Consider the following 20153-nt stretch of genomic DNA (forward strand, 5'->3'; position numbering starts at 1 on the left):
AATTGTTGCTCGATAGAACAGTCTTCGTCAAAATGAAGATATTTACAAGTTTTCATAAACAAGTTCAATTTTACAGTTTTACTATGTGTATTAACTAGTTTACAATTCGTAACCAATCAAGATTACTAATTTAATATTGACATTTTTAAGGTACTTCTTATAAATTAGAGTTCCTGATCGTGCACCACATCGGAAGCTGCATCGTGAAGAAAATGTCACGCATCCAAGGCTGCATCAAAAAGACGACGCAATGCATCCGAAGTTGCATTGGAAAGACGATGCCATGCAATCAAAGCTGCATCGGAAAGACGATGCCATGCATCCGAAGTTGCATTGGAAAGACGATGCCATGCAATCAAAGCTGCATCGGAAAGACGATGCCCAATCGAAGCTATATCAAAACGATGAGTTCATGCATCAAAAAAAGGACTTCATTCATCATTGGAATCACTGCAGTTATTATTGGAATCATGATACGGTGCATCGAACCCATGATATCAGGCATCAAACACATGAGATCAGGAATCCCATGGCTATCACGCGTCTGGTTGATCAGTAAGTGTTCAACCCTAATATCTATCTAAATCTAATAAGATAGGTTTGATTAAAATTGATTTGATTGATTGATTGATTTAAATATAATTAATCTAAATGATTTTAAATAATCATTTAATTTCTATGTTGTCAATGATAATATCTACATCTAGCAAGATTTGTGTGATTACTTTTTGATTAATTTAATTGAAAATTATGATGATTCTACCTAAACATTTTTAATTCTAAGGTCATTTTGAAGTATAATAGGTAAAGGCTATTGACTAGGTATTAGGTTAAGTGAAATTTTTTTCATGAACTCTAAGACCACCCATGTAATACGGCTCAATTCTTAGTCAACTTACTAGCCTCAAATTAGACTAAACAACATATTGCCACCCAAGGTTGAGCGAAACCCCAAAGTAATACCCTTGTTTCATTTATTCCAAATACTTACCCTTAAATTAACACCATTGCCTTTATTTTAACGGTGAAGGGGCAAATTAGACTTTCTCTTTCTGTTTTTCTTTTTCCTCTTCCCTTCCCATTTCTTCCCCAGTACGCCTCCTCCTCCCATCTTCTTCCTCTTCCCTTTCCCTTTCTTCCTTATCTCCGCTTCCTCCTCCCATCTTCTTCTTTTTCCTTCCACACCTCCTCCTCCCCGGCGCCTCACCATCCCAACCCACTACCCCCTTGACCGCCTTGACTCCCCTTTTCGCCGTCACCCTTCATCTCAAGTGTTGCACTCCGCCAACTTCTTTCTAGCAGCCCCATCATCACAAATCTTCATCAAGCCCACCATTTAACTCATCAAAGAGCCCTCTCCAATAACCCATGCTTTGCGTCCCTGATTTCTCACCTTTCAACGCCGATTTAAGCCCCCATTCCCTAGGGTTTCTTTTTTCTTTTTTTTTTTGGCTTTTGCTTTTGTATTTTGTTTTTTTGTTTTTCTTATTGAAATGGTGTGATTTTTGGTGGTTGCTATTGGGTTTGGAATGTGGTGATTTGGCCAACTGTGGTGATGTTTTGGACGCTATGGTGGTTTTGGGATGGGGTAGTTTGGAATGGGATGTGGTGGTGGTGATTTGGTTGGTTGTGTGATTTGGAAGGGGGTAGTTTGGATGGCTATGGTGGCGATCTGGCATGGGTTGGTTTGGGTGGGTTGGTTTGGAATGGGATGTGGTGGTGGTGGTTTGGCCGGCTATGGGATTTGGGATGGGGTAGTTTGGATGGCTATGGTGGTGGTCTGGGATGGGTTGTGGTGGTGGTTTGGCTGGTTATGGTAGTGCTGTGGTGGTTTGGAATGGGGTGAAGGGCAGTTTGGTAATAGCATCCGTCAAAACCCAACCGGCACTAACTGTGTTAATTTGTGTTAATTTAAGGGTGAGTATTTAGAATAAATGAAGGTTTTAGCTAAACCTTGGTGGGAATATGCCGTTTACTCCCTCAAATTATCACTTAGGGGACTGAAAAAAGTACCACAAATTTAAAAATACATTAAAATGCTCCAAAATAGTTAATATTAACTTTAGAAAAAAAAATTAAAAGTCACAACTAGGGGTGTGCAAGAATTTTGGGACGTAGAGTCGGAATTGATACTGTACAAGTGGTTCCGGTTCCAAATTTAATGAACCAGTATTGTGCGGGTCTGGTTTCAGTTTCACTATTTTAAGGAATCGAAATCTATCCGAGAGAACTAGGACCGGAACTGATAATAGGATATCTGGTTTGGAACTGGCTGATTTCACTCCACCGACATGATTCCACAGCAAATACACTACTCACGTTATTTCACACTGACTGCTTGTGCTCTGTTTTTTTTTTTTTTTTTTTTTTTAAATTTTGTAAAGAGAAGAAGCAAAGGAAAGAGAAAGAAGAGTGAAAAAGAAAAGAAAGAGATGGAACACAGAAATGATAAAAGAAAAGAGAGGGCAGTGAGAAAGTCATCGCCGGTCACTGAGTGCGTAGTTGTTAGCGGTTTTCTCTATCTTTGTCTTTGTGAAGGGAAGTGAGAAAAGGGCAGAAATGAAGAGAAACGAGAGAAAAAAAGGAAGAAAAAGAGAGATAAATAAATTAATTCTTTTATTCCGAAAAGACCCTATTGCCCATATATTTAGGGTTTAAGATATTTTTTCCCTTCTCCTTTCTCTTTCTCCTTCACCTCCTCTCGCCTCCTCCCTTCTCCTTCTCCGTCCCTCTCTCTTCACCTCTTTCTCCTCCACCTCTTCTCGTTCTCCTTATCTCTCCTCCTTTTCCCTCCTCTCAAAGCACAATTCGATTTCTTCTCCTCCTCCTTCTCACAGCACAAAAAAGGGGAAAAAAAAAAAAAAAAAAAAAAAACTACAAGCAACACCAGATCTTGGCAACCAGATTTAGCCGCCAAGTCTGCTTGTTGGCAACTGCAATTGGCCGGATTCGACCAACTCGCGGCGCCCGACAAACTTATCTATTAAGCTTCTTTGTTTTTTTCGTTTTTCTTATATTTATTTATTTTTTAATTCAAGTGAAGTATGAGCAGTATTAACTGATAGTCGATTATATATATAACAAATTTAACTTTAGCTTCATTTCAACAAATACTAATTTAATTTGTTTTTCCATATGACAAACCGAATACTTCAGACGTTACAATTAAAGCTGTGGAAGATATTTCTTTGAAATTACTAAATTTAAGTCAATAGTTATATCATTGTTAATTTTTTTTATTTGCTGTTCTAGTTTACGAAAGACTTATTGGAGAGAATAAAAGGAAGCATCAACAAAAAATTAGACTTGCCAAAGCCTTGTGCAAGAATATTGAAGCATCTATGTATAACAGGAGATGGAGATCAAATGGCTTGGAAATGGATACCTCAATTCTAAAACGACCTCTCCTCTTAGCGGCAGGATTAGGGGTTCACGAAGTAGTGGAAGAGATTATAAAATCATCTCCTGATGCAGTCTTGTTTTTAAATGAAAAGAATCATAATGCATTCCATTTAGCGATCATTAATCGTCATGAAGGGGTATTCAACATCATTTCCGAAATGAGTTGCCACAAACATTTGTTGTTGATGTTTGACAATGACTTTGGGAACAATATCTTGCACTTGGCTGGAAAACTGGCACCTCCATATCAACTCAGTCGCATCCCTGGCGCAGCTTTGCAGATGCAACGTGAGTTACAGTGGTTTAAGGTATTAAGAATTTTGACATAAACATTATATATGTTTTGTGATTTTAGGCTAAAAAGGAAATTTGCTTTCGAAGTGCAGTCTTTCATATTTTCTCTTTAGTTTTATAATTATCGATTATATTTTGTGCAGCAAGTAGAGAAAATTGCATTGCCTAAATTTACAGAAGATACAAATTCAGATGAAAAAACTCCAGCTATGGTATTTGCTGAGGAACATCAGAGTCTTGTTAAAGAAGGTGAAAAATGGATGAAAGATGCAGCCACCTCTTGCTCAGTAGCAACGGCTCTAATTGCTACTGTAGTATTTGCAGCAGCGATTACCGTACCTGGTGGCAACAACAATGCTGGCCAACCAAATTTTTACAAAGAAAAGGCCTTCACTATTTTTAGCATTGCCGATGCAATCTCTTTATTCTCGTCCATAGCCGCCATCTTCATGTTCTTGTCCATCCTCACTGCACGCTATGCAGAAGCTGATTTTCTTTATGCTCTACCCAAAAGGTTAATATTGGGTCTGTTTATGTTGTTCCTGTCTGTTACAGCAATGATGGTGACCTTTGGATCCACTGTTTACCTGGTGTTTTGTGAAAAAAAGGAAATCTGGGTATCTGCTTTACTAATTGGATCAGCTGCCTTGCCGGTGTCCGTATTTGCATATTCACAATTTCCCCTCCTGGTGGACTTGATCATCTCCACATATGGCCCCAGCATTTTTCGCAAGTAAAGCACAGGTGTCTTCTACAAGGAAATTGAGTAGATCATAGAAATGAATTCTGTTACATACCATCTAAGTAATGGGACATTCTGGATTTCAGAATTTTTTTTTCTTAATTTAACAATATTGCAATCAACTTTGTTACTCACCAGAAAAAAGATTCTTGAGGTTGTTGACTCACTTTTTCTAATAAAAAAATCTGCCGGAATTTCCATCTGTGGCGTCCAGCCAACAGAAACCAAACCTCCGAGATAAGTTATAGCTCTAATTCCAGGAGGTAGAGCTTCAAAATCTTCAGTAGCCCAATTGGGTTTCCCGAGTGCCCATAAAAATGAAACCTGAGAGAGCGCTAACCCACAAGCTATCTCATGAACTTGCTTTTTTGCTTAGTTTACATGCACTAACGAACCCTACAAATAGAACTAACTTATGCTTTTGTTTGGCAAATGCCGAACCAGTCGCAAAACTAATCCTAAATACCATAGTTAACAGTAAGCATGGTCGAATCCATAGAGAGCAATTACTAGTAATCTAGTGTAAATTTGAGTAACGATAATGAATTTGGCAAATTAATTAAACTAAATGCAAATAATAAAAACTTGAAATTGAAACTAATGAAGACTTTATAATAAAAACATTACGTTTATGGTTTTGGTTCGACATACGACCAACTCTCACAATTCTCCTCCACACTCTACGATCCCCTAAACCTACAAGGCAAAGTAAATCAATGAAATAGCTCTCTAACACTCTAGGTATAATTTATCATATCTCACCCGATTACTCAAGTTCGATTGATTAAAGACTATCATCGAATATCAACAAACACTACAAGACAATACCACTAGTTGATACGCGATTAACAAATACAATTTGTCAACACATATCATCCAATCAATCAACTACATAATAAATGCAACACAAGTAGAAATGACATTAAATGCGAATATAACTCGATTACAATCGATGTGAAGTAATTTAAAGCAATACTCAACATTTAATTATCTTAAACCAACATTTATCATGCTAAAGGTTTTATATCAACAACTGATCTCAATGGACAACATCAATAATCACAAATCATACATCAAACTACATTAAAGGATCATAATCAATCATGAAACGAAAAAAATATAGTTCGATACACAATACTACCGAATGTCCAACAATCATGCTCATCAAACTAGTCGAGGGCCGTTGAGGTGAATCATGGATGTCGATCTCAATCTCGCCTATACCGTAATAGACAACCAGAAGCTCAGTCGCTCATGGTGGTGTTGACGGAGGCTGGAGTGGTGGAAACGAAGCTAGTCATGGCGAAGAGCAAATGACCGGCAACTGGAAGATGTGATGAGGAGGTGAAAAAGACCAATAGAACTCCTGGCAGATGAACAGACATAACTCGCCAGAATACGACGGTGGCTCACAACGGTGACTGGCGAAAAGGAGATCCAAGGGCATGGGAAGATATATCAAGTGATGGAGATGATGGATCTTCTAGTTGGAAGGTTGGAGGTCGTCTAAAAATGCACGAAAAACAATGAGGAAGTTGAACGGTCATGACGATGATTTGTTGAGCTTGGAGGAAGATGAATCTGAGTGTGGTGAAGGTAGATCAGCCACCAGGGAAGTGAGAGGCCATTGAAAAACAGGAGAAAAGCCGCTAGAAGTTGCAATGTCGCCGGTGAGGGGAGGTGAAGTGTAGCGCAACAACGGGGGGTGATGGATGGTGGAGATCGATGCAAGGGAGAGCTGTGGAGTTGTTAGAAATGGGAGGGGAAGGGTCGTCGGCGATGGAACTGTGGTTTGGGGTGAGCGGCGCTGCTAGAATGCGACCCTTCACTTCCTTTTTATTCAAAAGGTCAAAAATTTTCATTTGGTCCCTACATGATTGAAAAGTGACAAAATCAATCCCCTAAAAATATGATCGTTTACCCCCTAAACAGCATAAAATGAGACAAAATCACCCCTAATCCATAAACCACAACCTAATATCAACTCATACCATTTTCAAAACTTGTTAAATTCATAAGAAAACATTAGACTGCGATTCATAAATTTCTTAATTGCCTCAATATGATTTCATTTTAATCGCACATAGGGTCTTTTATCACCAAAATATTGTTACTTTCATGGCTCTAACACACTCCTTAACCTACTCTTTGCTCGTCCTCGAGTAAAGTAAAAGAAACTTTTTCAACATTTTCGTGTAATCTGACCTTGCGATTTGGGCGATCTGGCCACTCGATCTGAGAGCTCTAATTCATGCGATCTATGATCTGACCAGGCGATCTAAGCGATCTGAGTGTGTGATCTGCGATCTAACCATGCGATCTGAGAGTTTTAATGTGTGTGATCTATGATCTAACCATGCGATCCGAGAACTCTAATGCTTGTGATCTGCGATCTGACCATGCGATCGGAGAGCTCTGATGTGTACGATCTTCGATTTGACCATGTTATCTGAAAGATCTAATGAGTGCAATCTGCGATCTGAGAACTCTGATCTAGAATAGGCTTCAATATTTTGACAATAACTTGAGTTGTAGACCTCAAATTTGGATGATTCTTTGACCATTGGAAAGCTAACTCGAAGGGCTACAACTCTTGTGTTTATTGCTTTGCTAGATTCGGACTTTATCTTGCTCAAATTTTCACATCTAATGACGTGAAGATTTCGAGGCTTGCTGGAAAAACATGGAGAGGTGATGTGAATCATGCCCTCCTTCTAGTGCCAAATTGTCGATACGTGATTTTGATACCAACGACTTGCATGTGCAAAGTGCTAAGCTGTTTTTAGAAATTACACGTGAATGATTCATGTTTATGGTGTTGAGATGATATATATTTGATGAAACATAAATAAAAGATGGATAAGAGAGGTTTTTATAGTGGTTCGGATACTTAAAGTAAATCCTACATCTACTGTTATTTTATTATTCTCTAACTATTTCTATGACATTGCCTATAAGGTGTATAAGGAATGGAGAAATATTTTATTTACAGAGAAAAATAATGAAATAAAGTTCAAATCTATGCCCTGTTCTCATATGTCTAATCTCCATTTTCATGAAGAGAGGTGCGCATTTATACCTTTGAGGTCAAGGTGATGAGTGCTTGTACAAGTTGCCTTGATATGTGAGGACCACTCCTTAGTCCTTATCTTAAAATGGGATATGATTGATATAAAATATCTCTTGGAGGCGGTTTGAGTTTTTAATAGCTAATACCACTCTTTAAGTGCTTGTTGAACTCTGATTGGTAGTGTTGACATCAATGTGTATTTTTTGCACAACAACTAAGATGTTAGACTGTCAAATGAGACTGAAAAATAACGAGGGCCACACGGTCCTTTCAATCGCTGCAATTGTTGGCAATGTCCAAGTTGCCAAGAAAATAATGGAGAAACAGCCCGACTTAAATGAAGTTTAAAACAACAGCTGTTGGATACCTTTGATGGAGGCTGCTTGACATGCCCAAAAGGGGATGGTTAAATATTTATTGCAATTTAGCGAACCCTATTGCGGTCAGTTCGAAATTCTGAAGATAAAGACGGTGTTTTCTTCGTGAATTTGCTTATAATTGCTGGATTTTATGGTGAGTTAGTCTCTTCTTTAGCTTTACTACTACTGATCAATAACCAATATTTACAAATTTCACTTATCTCAGTAACTGTGTTAGCTAGTAATGTTTATTCATTGGGTTATTGACACTTACACTCCCTCAAAGTATTAATAAGCTTGCTGTCTCTTCTTGCCGTTAAAATTGTTAGAACACCAAGTATGATCACTGTAATTACAAATTTGTCCATGATTTATTCGTCAAGATAAAAATGTTATTTGAATGGTTCGAACCAGTGACCTCAATTTATAAAAGGAAATGACTAACCACTTTACCAAATTATGTCAACGAAAGTCTGACTACACAAATTAGCCTAATAAGAGACAAAAAAATAATTAAAATATACTCTATAGTGTATATAACATATTTAAAATTTGTGCTACAATGTAGTTAATATATACGTTAAAGTATATTGAAAATTTATGTTAAATTATATTAAACATTTTCTCAAAGTTTATTGAATATTACAAACTTTGGATGACGCAGTTTGTAAGATTGATCCACAATCAATCTAATAAACTTTTGTTCACAACTCTGACATAATAACTTGCAATTAGTCAATTCCCCATCTTAGTTATATATAGCATATATTTGATCTTGGATGAGCCGGCAGCTCCACGGCTATATTGTTGAGGTCATTGACCATAAAGGGCATTTATTATGTGGGTCTAAGTCACCTTGAAATTCATTTTGGAAGACTTTAGACTCCGTTTGTTACACTCTTGAGAATACTATTATTAGTATTCTCAATAAAGTTAAACAATAAAATTAATTTATTCTCAAAATATTATTCTATATTATTTAATTTCTTTTAAACCCTCCTAAATTTGTTAATTTAACTAAATAAACCCAAATATTTTTTTTAGAAATTGCAAAAACACCCCAGCAACCCATATTTACCAGATTCCGGCCACCACTCCTGGAGGCTGGCCGAAATGTGGTATAATGGCACACTACCGACTAAATCTGGCTGGTAGTGTGCCGATCTAGCCTTTTCTAGCTAGATCTATAGCCAAAGATCTGGCCGTAGCCAGTTGTCAACGATAGCCATATCTTTGGCCGTGGTTGACGACCAAATGCGGCCAGATCTGACCGTCAATGGCTAGATCTAGTCGTAGATCTGACATTTTTCGGCCAGATCAAAAGGTGGATCTGGTCGGAAAATGCCATATCGACACACGATCGACAAGATCCAGTCAATTATACGCCGATACGGTGACTTCGGCCACCCTCCGGTGGTGGTGGCCTGCTGTCCATATTTAATGGGTGGGTTGGGAGTGTTTTTGTTAACTTTTAATATTTTATTATAGGGGTGTTTAGTAAATAAACAAATATATGGGGTATTTTTGTTAATTTCTAAATTATATATCATAATACCTGCCCAATTTAACTTTTTTTAAATATTATTCTAAAAAGTATCGAAATAATGAACCAAATGTGAACCAAATGAACTCTCAGTTATTGATGCTCAATTCTTGTCCATGTATACTAACTGAAAGAACTTGCCAGTAACGTGTAAGTCATTATACCACTCAAAAAGGGAAATTAAAAAAAAAAAAAAAAAAAAGGAAATGTAAGATATTGCCATCATATAAAGTTCTTGGTCTTCTTGGACAATGTATGACTAAGTGTGATTTACGATGCAAAGACGTGATTCGCAATTTATACGTTTGTAATACCTCAACGCAGATTGTGTTGGAGTATGGAGACTTCTACAATGGAATCTACCTGTGTCGGGGCATCACTAAACAATCACAGCGTATGGGTAAGTTATGTAACAATTTGAAAATCACAAGCAGCTTTCAGAAGTAAACAAATAATTCTTGTTAAAATTTTCTCCGTTTGAATGTTTTATTGCAGACGATCTGACGAAGTATATGCTACTGCATAAATCTATACTCGAAGGCAACCTGGAATCAGTAAAACGACTCTGTGATTCGGAGTGTTGATGCAGTGATACCTTGCTGGAAATGCATCAAATATTCTGGTCTGCAAGTTTGTGTTTAGAAAGCTGTTGAAGGTTGCATACGGCAGTGGTTCAACGTGCATGGGAGTATTTTTTGTAATGATTTGTTGCTTAGTGACTTAAGGGTATTTAAGTCAAGATTATTATGTGTAATATGGTTGAAATACGAGTGGTTAGATTTGAATTTAAAAGCTGAAAATGTCTGCTGTAGTTGGTGTAATTGGCAGAGAGTTGTTAACTGATTTATATTGAATATCTTCAATGAAAAACACACAGAACTTTTGCTTAAGCTTTTTAGAGCTCTGTTTTTCAACTTTCTCTCTGTGTTCTCCGGCTTCAACCTACAATGATCATGCTTTAGAAACGAGGATCACAGTAAACTTCGACACAGCCCTTCACATAGTAGTTCGGATGGGCAGTAAGGCGAATCATATTGCGGAATATCTAGTCAATAGGGTGTCAAGAGATCAAATGATACTGAAAAATAACGAGGGCAACACAGTCCTTTCAAACGCTGCAATTTTTGGCAATGTTCAATCAGCCGAGAAAATAATGAGGAAAGAGCCCGACTTAAATGAAGTTGCAAACAATAGTGGTTGGATCCCTTTGATCGAGGCTGCTTGACATGCCCACAAGGAGATGATCACATATTTATTGTAATTTAGCGAAAGCTATTTGCAGTCAGTTCGCAATTCTGAAGATAAAGCTGGTGTTTTCTTCCTGAATTGGCTTATAATTGCACAGTCTCTCTTTAGCTTTACTACTAATATTTACAAATTTCACTTATCTCAATAACTGTGTTAACTAGTAGTGTTTTTTCATTGGGTTATTGACACTTACACCCCCTCAAAGTATTAATAAGGACACTTACATCAAGGAAAAGTTCAGAAATAATCACTTACACCCCTTGCTGTCTCTTCTTGCCGTTAAAATTGTTAGAACACCAAATATGATCACTGTAATTACAAATTTGTTCATGATTTATGTTATCAAGATAAAAATGTTATTTGAAATTTTTGTTACAATTTAGTTAATATATATGTTAAAGTATATTGAAAATTTATGTTAAATTATATTAATTTTTTTTTATAAAAGTATATTAAAGTTTGCCCCTGTAAAAGTTATATTTAAAAAATATATTTATTTTATGATATTAATGAATTTCAGCAAAAACAAAAAATAATTTTAATACTCTTTTTAATAGAATATCTTTGTACAAATATATAAATTTTAATATTTTCTTTAATAAAATATCTTTGTCAAAATTTTAAATATATTAACTTTAATTTTTTTCAACAATTTTAAATATAAAATCTAATATCTCTAATATTACTTTGAATATATTAAGTTGACAATTAAACATAAAATATTTTCATAGAAATTTTAATATACTAAGTTAACAACTTTTTCATATTAATGTTTATGTATTATATAAATAAATCTTATGCAACATTTACATGAATTGCCTTGAGCAAATCTTTACATGTTTAAATTTATGATTATAGGTCAAGGGTTCAGTCTTTTATGTATCAATTTAATCAATGTCAAGTGTCAGTTGAAATGTCATTCCTGCCCTTTGCCCCATCTATTTTAACGGCCAAAAGAGACGGCAGGGGGTGTAAGTGACTATTTCCAAACTTTCTCGGGTGTAACTGTCTTTATGGATACTTTGAGGAGTGTAAGTGGCTATTTCCGAACTTTCTCAGATGTAACTTCTTTATGGATGCTTTGAAGGGGTGTAAGTGTCATTAACCCTTTATTCAGGTTGAAATTTGAAATTAGTTTTATGTTACTCTCCATTCATTGTTGTCTCAGACTTGGCACTGGACTTGGTTCATCGCCATTCAAGTTTTGCTACAACAAAGTTGGATGGTGGTGAGTCTCTTCTAACTACACTAGTTGGTCAACCATCTGCATTTCCTAGTGAAGGTATGAATTCCAAGTTAATTTGTCACATAACGAATTCCAAGTTGATAATTTGATTTTATTGGCAGTTCCAAGTAAAAAGGTGTTGAATGAAGCTTTAAACGGTGTCGTATTGCAATGAGTCCCAATTTGCTTGGAGCTCAACGTGGATGTAGTTTATTCCATTGGAATAAACGAACTATGATAAAAGTCTTGATTGGTTAGTCTTGTGATTGTGTTTGTGAGTGTTTATAGTTAGGTTTGAATTCGGTTCTAATCCCAACAGTGGTATCAGAGCGAGATTAGGGTTTTTTCAGTCTGATTTGAGTGATTCTTGAAACCTAGGGTTTATACAAATTGGGGGTTTCTTTATAATCAGTCAAATTGGTGTCTGGGTGCTTGAAAAACCTTAGATTATCCAGTCAATTTCTTGAAATTAGTTTGAATTTCGATCCTAACCAGATTAGGGTTTCTGTGTCAACCCTAAATCCAAACAATAACCCTTCACCATGACTACTACTCGAGTTGAAATCACCAAATTTTATGGGAAAATTGATTTCAATAGTTGGAAGAAAAAAATGAAGGCATTGTTATCTCATAACAAGGTAGCAGTTGCACTAGAAACGGATGCAACCAAATGGTCCGAGGAAAAATTGAAAAAGAAAGCAGAGGTGGATGAGGGGGCGTATAACCTGATCATAATGAATCTCTCTGACAGTGTTTTGTGAAAGGTAGACGACTTTGAAACTCCAATTGTCATATGGGGTAAACTCGAATCTCTTTATGCTTTACAGTCTGCCCTTAATCTAGCCTGCTTAAAAGGTATATTGTTTGCATATAAAATGGATAGCTCTAGCACCATTGATGATAATATTGACGAGTTCTTGAAACTGACCCAAGTGTTGAAGGGTACAGATCAAGAACTTGGGGACTCTAGTTTAGCTATGATTCTGTTGAACTTATTAACTGAAGATTTCCAGGTTGTAAAAAATGCCCTACAATACACTGGCACTATCCCAAGCATGGACTTAATAGTCTCAAGACTAAAGGCTAGAGAATTAGAAATTAAAGTATAGAGAAGAACTTGTAGTAACCTATTTGTTAAGGGAAAGGGTGATTTTAACCAGATAAGCAATTCTACCCAGTCTAATAATGGTTCTAGAAATAAGAAAAAGGGAAAACAAAACTGTAAGGCCAAAGGAGAAACCTGGAAGTGTTTCTTCTGCAATAAGGCTGGCCATTTGAAAAAGAATTGTTATGCCTGGCTTAAGAAATAGAAACAAGGGAACATTGAAAGCAACCTAGCAACCTCTAAGTCTAGTTTAGAAGAATCTGAAGTACTAACTATTTCTAAAACAGAAAAAATAAATGATTGGGTCTTAGATTCTGGGTGTTCATTCCATATGAGTCCGAATAAAGATTTGTTTCAGAATTTTGAGGAGAATAGGTTAGAAACTGTCTATATGGGTAATAACAATGCTTGCAAAGTCCTAGGAATAGGTAATGTAACTCTAAGACTAGACACTAGAAAAACTGTCATGTTGACTAAGGTTAGGTACATTCCAGAATTAAAAAAAAAAAAACCTAATTTCATTAGGTACATTGGATAAGTCTGGATGCTGTTACAATGCTGAAAATGGGTGCCTTAATGTATATAAAAATAACAGTGTATTGCTTAGGGGTGTAAAACAAAATAGCTTGTATATACTGTGTGGAAATTATTCCCCTGATTTAAATTCTGCTTTGTTTTCCACTAACTTGAATGCTACTAAAAAATGGCACTTAAGGCTAGGTCACATGAGCCAAAAAGGCCTGGACATCCTCCATAAGCAGGGCCTATTTGATAAGGACCCTATTGAATCCCTTGAGTTTTGTGAGACTTGCATCATGGGTAAGCAACACAGGCTGAATTTCCAAAAGGGAACTCACCTGGCCACTAACTGCTTAGAATATTTGCATGCTGATTTGTGGGGACCTGAAAGGGTCAAATCACATAGGGGTAGTAGTTATTTTCTATCCATAGTAGATGATTTCAGTAGGAAGGTGTGGGTGTTTTTACTTAGGACTAAGGATGAGGCCTTGAGTAAGTTTAAGAGTTAGAAGGTGCCAGTAGAAAACCAAATTGACAAAAAGGTTAAAACCCTTAGGATGGACAATGGCTTAGAGTTTTGTAACCTGGAATTTGACTCTTATTGCTTTGAACAGGGCATCCTAAGACATAGAACAGTTAGGAAAACACCCCAACAGAATGGGATTGGTGAAAGGATGAATAGAACCCTTTTAGAAAAGTTTAGGTGTCTCCTCTTCACCTCCAGCCTACCAAAATCCTTTTGGGGAGAAGCCCTCAATACTACAGCCCATTTGATTAATAGAAGCCCCCCAAGTGCAATCAATTTTATGTGCCCTGAAGAAAGATGGAACAATAGGAAACCTAACCTAGGATATTTGAGGACCTTTGGGTGTGCTGCCTATGTGCACACCAATGAAGGGAAGTTAAAACCTAGGTCTCTCAGGTGTGTGTTCCTAGGCTACCAAGAGGGAACAAAAGGGTATAGACTTTGGGAGAGGAGTGCCCCTAGGGTTAGGATAATAATAAGTAGGGATGTAATCTTTAATGAAAAACTATTTCCTTGCAAAATCACTAACCCTGATGCAGGATCAGCAAGCAGCCATCCAATTAATCAGGATCAACCCGAGAGAGTCCAAATTGAGGTGGAGCATGCTGCACCTCAGCCTGACTTGGAGCAACTGGAAGCTGGTGTTAATGGATTAGACTTGGACCTTGAGTTGGAAGAAGAACAAGCTATAGAACCTGATGAACACCAACCTGACCCCTTAGCATAATACCAGCTGGCTAGAGATAGAAGTAGAAGAGAGATCAGGCCACCAACCAGATATTCCTATGCTAATCTAATCTACACAGCGCTGGTGACAGGGGCCCAAGTTCAAAGGACAGAACCAGACTGCTATGAAGAAGCAATAAGATCCAAAGACAGAGAACAATGGCAAGCTGCAATGGAGGAAGAGATGTTGTCCTTAAAGGTAAATGGAACCTGGTCTTTGGTTCCAAATCCCAAAGACCAGAAACTGGTTGAGTGCAGATGGTTATTCAAACTTAAGGAAGGTATAACCTCTTCTGACCCTCCTAGGTATAAGGCTAGGTTGGTAGCTAAAAGCGACACACAGCGGAAGGGAATAGACTTTAACGAGATATTCTCCCCCGTTGTGAAATACAAAACCATTGGGATCATGTTAGCCAGTGTTGCCCATAAGGACCTAGAATTAGAACAGCTGGATGTTAAAACTGCATTTTTGCATGGGAATTTGGATGAGAAAATTTACATGAGACAGCCCACTGGTTTTGTAGATAGGAACCTGCCCAATCATGTGTGTCTACTTCATAAATCATTATATGAACTGAAGCAGTCCCCTAGGCAGTGGTATAAACGTTTTGATGCATTCATACTTAGTATTGGTTTCAATAGAAGTAAGTATGATATTTGCTTTTATTATGCACTCTCTGATAACATGCCTTTATATTTGTTACCGTATGTGGATGACATGCTCTTAATTTGCAAGTCTAAGTCTAGGATAGTAGAGCTAAAGAAAAAACTAAACTCTAAATTTGATATGAAAGATTTAGGACATCCAAGAAGGATTTTAGGCATGATCATAGATAGAAACAGGAAGCATAATGAACTAAAAGTGTATCAGACTTCATATTTACAAAAATTGGTGCCCAAATTTGGCATGACAGGTTCTGAAGTAGTGATTGTACCCTTGGCTGGACCTTTTATGTTAAGTAAGACTCAATGTCCCAAAACAGATGCAGATTTAATTAAAATGGAAAATATCCCCTATGCTAATGTAATTGGGTCTGTCATGTATGCCATGATTAGCACTAGACCAGACCTCTCCTTTGCAATTTCCCTCTTAATCAGATTTATGTCAAATCCTGGTTTTGAACATTGGCTTGCCCTCAAATGGTTGCTTAGGTATATTAATAGCACATTGAATGTTGGCTTGGAATATGGAAAAATATTTGACTCACTTGATCTTGTAGGTTTTGTAGATTTTGATTTTGCAGGTGACAAGGATTCAAGGAAGTCAACTACTGCATACTTGTTCACGTTGGGAGGAAATTGTGTAAGCTGGAAGTCTCAGGTCCAACCAATGGTTGCCCTGTCCACCACCGAGGCATAGTATGTGGCTATTACAAACGTATTCAAAGAAGCTCTTTGGCTCCAAAGATTACTATCAAAAGTAGAGCTGCTGGATGGTACAGTTACTGTCTATTCAGACAGCCAAAGTGCTATCCACTTGTAGAAGAACCCGGTGTATCACGAACAGACCAAACATGTTGATGTTAAATACCATTTTGTGAGGGAGCTAGTGGAGAAATGAGTGATCAGCCTGAAAAAGGTACCAACTAAAGACAACCCTACTGATATAGGAACAAAGGTGGTCACTCCGGCCAAGTTCAAGCACTGCTTGAACTTATTGCATGTTAAATGACCTGCAGATATCGAGCTGTGATAAGCAATTGGTGATGAAACTACACTGGTAAGGTTTCTTGGTTCTCTTGGTTTGATGATGTGTTAAAGCTTCAAGGTGGAGATTGTTGAGTGAAGCTTTAAACGGTGTCGTATTGCACCTGTCAATACGCTATTGTTTTAAAGTTAACTCAAGTGACGAATCTCAGCCATTGAATTCAGCCTGATCTAACGACTCTCACCAGCCCAACCAGTCAAAGTATATAAAGCCACAAATCTGAAGAAACAAACAGTGATTGAAACTCTCTCTTTCGCGTTTTGCAACAGGGTTAAGGTTCTTGTTTGATACTCTTAATCAAGTCTTGTAATCAGGTCACAGTTTTTGGGAATATTGTGAGGAGAAGGATTAGGTAGTTCTTCTGGTGTAAGCATTCTGTTTTCTGGGTTTGCTTATTGTGATTACAGTGAGATTTGAGGGTTTGTTGTAATGAGTTGAGAGTTGGGCATTTCGGTTGTGATTTGAGTTGTATTTGTAATACTTTGATCCTTATAGTGCAGTGAGTCCCAATTTGCTTGAAGCTCAACGTGGATATAGTTTATTCCATTGGAATAAACGAACCACGGTAAAAATCTTGATTGTGTTCTTGATTGGTTAGTGATTGTGTTTGTGAGTGCTTATAGCTAGGTTTGAATTCGGTTCTAATCCCAACAAAAGGATCTAAGAGAAAAGAGAACATTATTTGCAATTCTAAGTAAAAAGGACAAAAAACAGGAGAGAGTGATGTATGTGACAACAATTCAACTTNTTTTGCAGGTGACAAGGATTCAAGGAAGTCAACTACTGCATACTTGTTCACGTTGGGAGGAAATTGTGTAAGCTGGAAGTCTCAGGTCCAACCAATGGTTGCCCTGTCCACCACCGAGGCATAGTATGTGGCTATTACAAACGTATTCAAAGAAGCTCTTTGGCTCCAAAGATTACTATCAAAAGTAGAGCTGCTGGATGGTACAGTTACTGTCTATTCAGACAGCCAAAGTGCTATCCACTTGTAGAAGAACCCGGTGTATCACGAACAGACCAAACATGTTGATGTTAAATACCATTTTGTGAGGGAGCTAGTGGAGAAATGAGTGATCAGCCTGAAAAAGGTACCAACTAAAGACAACCCTACTGATATAGGAACAAAGGTGGTCACTCCGGCCAAGTTCAAGCACTGCTTGAACTTATTGCATGTTAAATGACCTGCAGATATCGAGCTGTGATAAGCAATTGGTGATGAAACTACACTGGTAAGGTTTCTTGGTTCTCTTGGTTTGATGATGTGTTAAAGCTTCAAGGTGGAGATTGTTGAGTGAAGCTTTAAACGGTGTCGTATTGCACCTGTCAATACGCTATTGTTTTAAAGTTAACTCAAGTGACGAATCTCAGCCATTGAATTCAGCCTGATCTAACGACTCTCACCAGCCCAACCAGTCAAAGTATATAAAGCCACAAATCTGAAGAAACAAACAGTGATTGAAACTCTCTCTTTCGCGTTTTGCAACAGGGTTAAGGTTCTTGTTTGATACTCTTAATCAAGTCTTGTAATCAGGTCACAGTTTTTGGGAATATTGTGAGGAGAAGGATTAGGTAGTTCTTCTGGTGTAAGCATTCTGTTTTCTGGGTTTGCTTATTGTGATTACAGTGAGATTTGAGGGTTTGTTGTAATGAGTTGAGAGTTGGGCATTTCGGTTGTGATTTGAGTTGTATTTGTAATACTTTGATCCTTATAGTGCAGTGAGTCCCAATTTGCTTGAAGCTCAACGTGGATATAGTTTATTCCATTGGAATAAACGAACCACGGTAAAAATCTTGATTGTGTTCTTGATTGGTTAGTGATTGTGTTTGTGAGTGCTTATAGCTAGGTTTGAATTCGGTTCTAATCCCAACAAAAGGATCTAAGAGAAAAGAGAACATTATTTGCAATTCTAAGTAAAAAGGACAAAAAACAGGAGAGAGTGATGTATGTGACAACAATTCAACTTCTGAAATGCTTATGCATGGAAATTACAAGCAAGCTAAACCATGAAAGAGCATCCTCAATACTGAAACGACCACTCCTCTTAGCAGCAGAATTGGGGGTTCAGGAAGTTGTTGAAGAGATTATAAAATCATTTCCTGATGCAATTTGGTTCTCAGATGCCGAGTATCATAATGCATTGCAAATAGCGGTTATGAACCGTCAAGAGAAGGTATTCAACCTTCTAAAGAAAATGAGTTGTTGTAAACAATTGTTTATAGTCCAGGACAATTCTGGAAACAATATCTTGCACTTAGCTGGAAAATTGGCACCTCAATATCAACTAAATCGCATCCGCGGTGCAGCTCCGCAAATGCAGCATGAGTTACAGTGGTTGCAGGTACTATAACGTCTTGTATACATGTCTAATGATTTCAGGCTGAAAAAGAATTTCTTTCAAAGTGCAGAATTTCATTAATTTATTCTTTTGCACAGGAAGTAAATAGATATGTACCGCCTGCTTACAAAGAGGACAAAAATCTGGAAGACAAAACTCCGGCAATGGTATTTAGAGAAGCACACAAAGAACTGACTAAAGAAGGTGAGAAATGGATGAAAGAAGCAGCAGTCTCAAGCTTATTGTAAGCACGCAGCCCTCATTGGACTGTGGTATTTGCAGCAGCAATTACCGTACCTGGTGGCAATAGGAATATGGCATGCCAAATTTTTACGACCAGGACTCCGTCCTGTTGTTTGGCATCTTCGATGCATTTTCTTTGGTCTCATCACTTAGTGCCATCACAACGTTCTTGTCTATTCTCACTGCACGCTATGCTGAAGCGGAATTTCTTTACTTCTTGCCAATGAGGTTAAATATATTAACTTTAAAATTTAAATTTTAATATTTCTTCAATAAAATATATTTGTCAAATTTTAAATATATTAACTTAAAAATTTTCAACAATTTTAAATATAAATCTAATATCTCTAATATTACTTTGATTATTAAATTTGATAATTAAACATAAAATATTTTCACAGAAATTTTAATATACTAATTCTAAAAACTTGTTCATATTAATGTTTATGTATTATATAAATAAATTTTATGCAACGTCTAATGAATTGCCTTGAGGAAATTTTTACATGTTTAATTTTATGATTATAGGTCAGGGTTCAGTCTTTTATGATCAATTTAATCAATGTCAAGTGTAAGTTGAAATGTCATTCCTGCCCTTTGCCCCATCTATTTTAAGGGCCAAAAGAGACGGCAGGGGGTGTAATGAAGTGACTATTTCCAAACTTTCTCGGTGTAACTGTCTTTATGGATACTTTGACTCTTTGAGGAGTGTAGTGGCTATTTCCGAACTTTCTCAGTGTAACTTCTTTGTGGATACTTGAAGGGGTGTAAGTGTCATTAACCCTTTATTCAGGTTGAAATTTGAAATTATTTTTATGTTACTCTCCATTCATTGTTGTTCTCAGACTTGGCACTGGACTTGGTTCATAGCCATTCATTTTTGCTACAACAGATTTGGATGGTGGTGAGTCTCTTCCAAGTACACTAGCAGGTCAACCGTCTGCATTTCCTAGTGGAGGCATGAATTCCAAGTTATTGTCACATACGAATTCCAAGTTGATACTTGATTTTATTGGCAGTTCCAAGTAAAAAGGATCTAAGAGAAAAGAGAACATTATTTGCAATTCTAAGTAAAAGGACAAAAAACAAGAGAAGTGATGCATG

At 37.1% G+C, this 20153-nt stretch overlaps 1 protein-coding gene across 1 annotated transcript; it reads left to right on the top strand.

Annotated features, from left to right (window-relative positions):
- The first annotated feature begins 1785 nt into the window (after positions 1-1785).
- On the top strand, positions 1786-4433 carry LOC116119214 (ankyrin repeat-containing protein ITN1-like). Its single transcript, XM_031405153.1, has 3 exons — positions 1786-1852; positions 3253-3710; positions 3840-4433. The coding sequence occupies exons 1-3, from the start codon at positions 1786-1788 to the stop codon at positions 4431-4433; spliced, it is 1119 nt and encodes a 372-aa protein (XP_031261013.1).
- Positions 4434-20153: the final 15720 nt, after the last annotated feature.

The sequence above is a fragment of the Pistacia vera genome, unplaced genomic scaffold, assembly GCF_008641045.1.
Source record: "Pistacia vera cultivar Batoury unplaced genomic scaffold, PisVer_v2 Contig878, whole genome shotgun sequence".
NCBI classification, from domain to species: domain Eukaryota; kingdom Viridiplantae; phylum Streptophyta; class Magnoliopsida; order Sapindales; family Anacardiaceae; genus Pistacia; species Pistacia vera.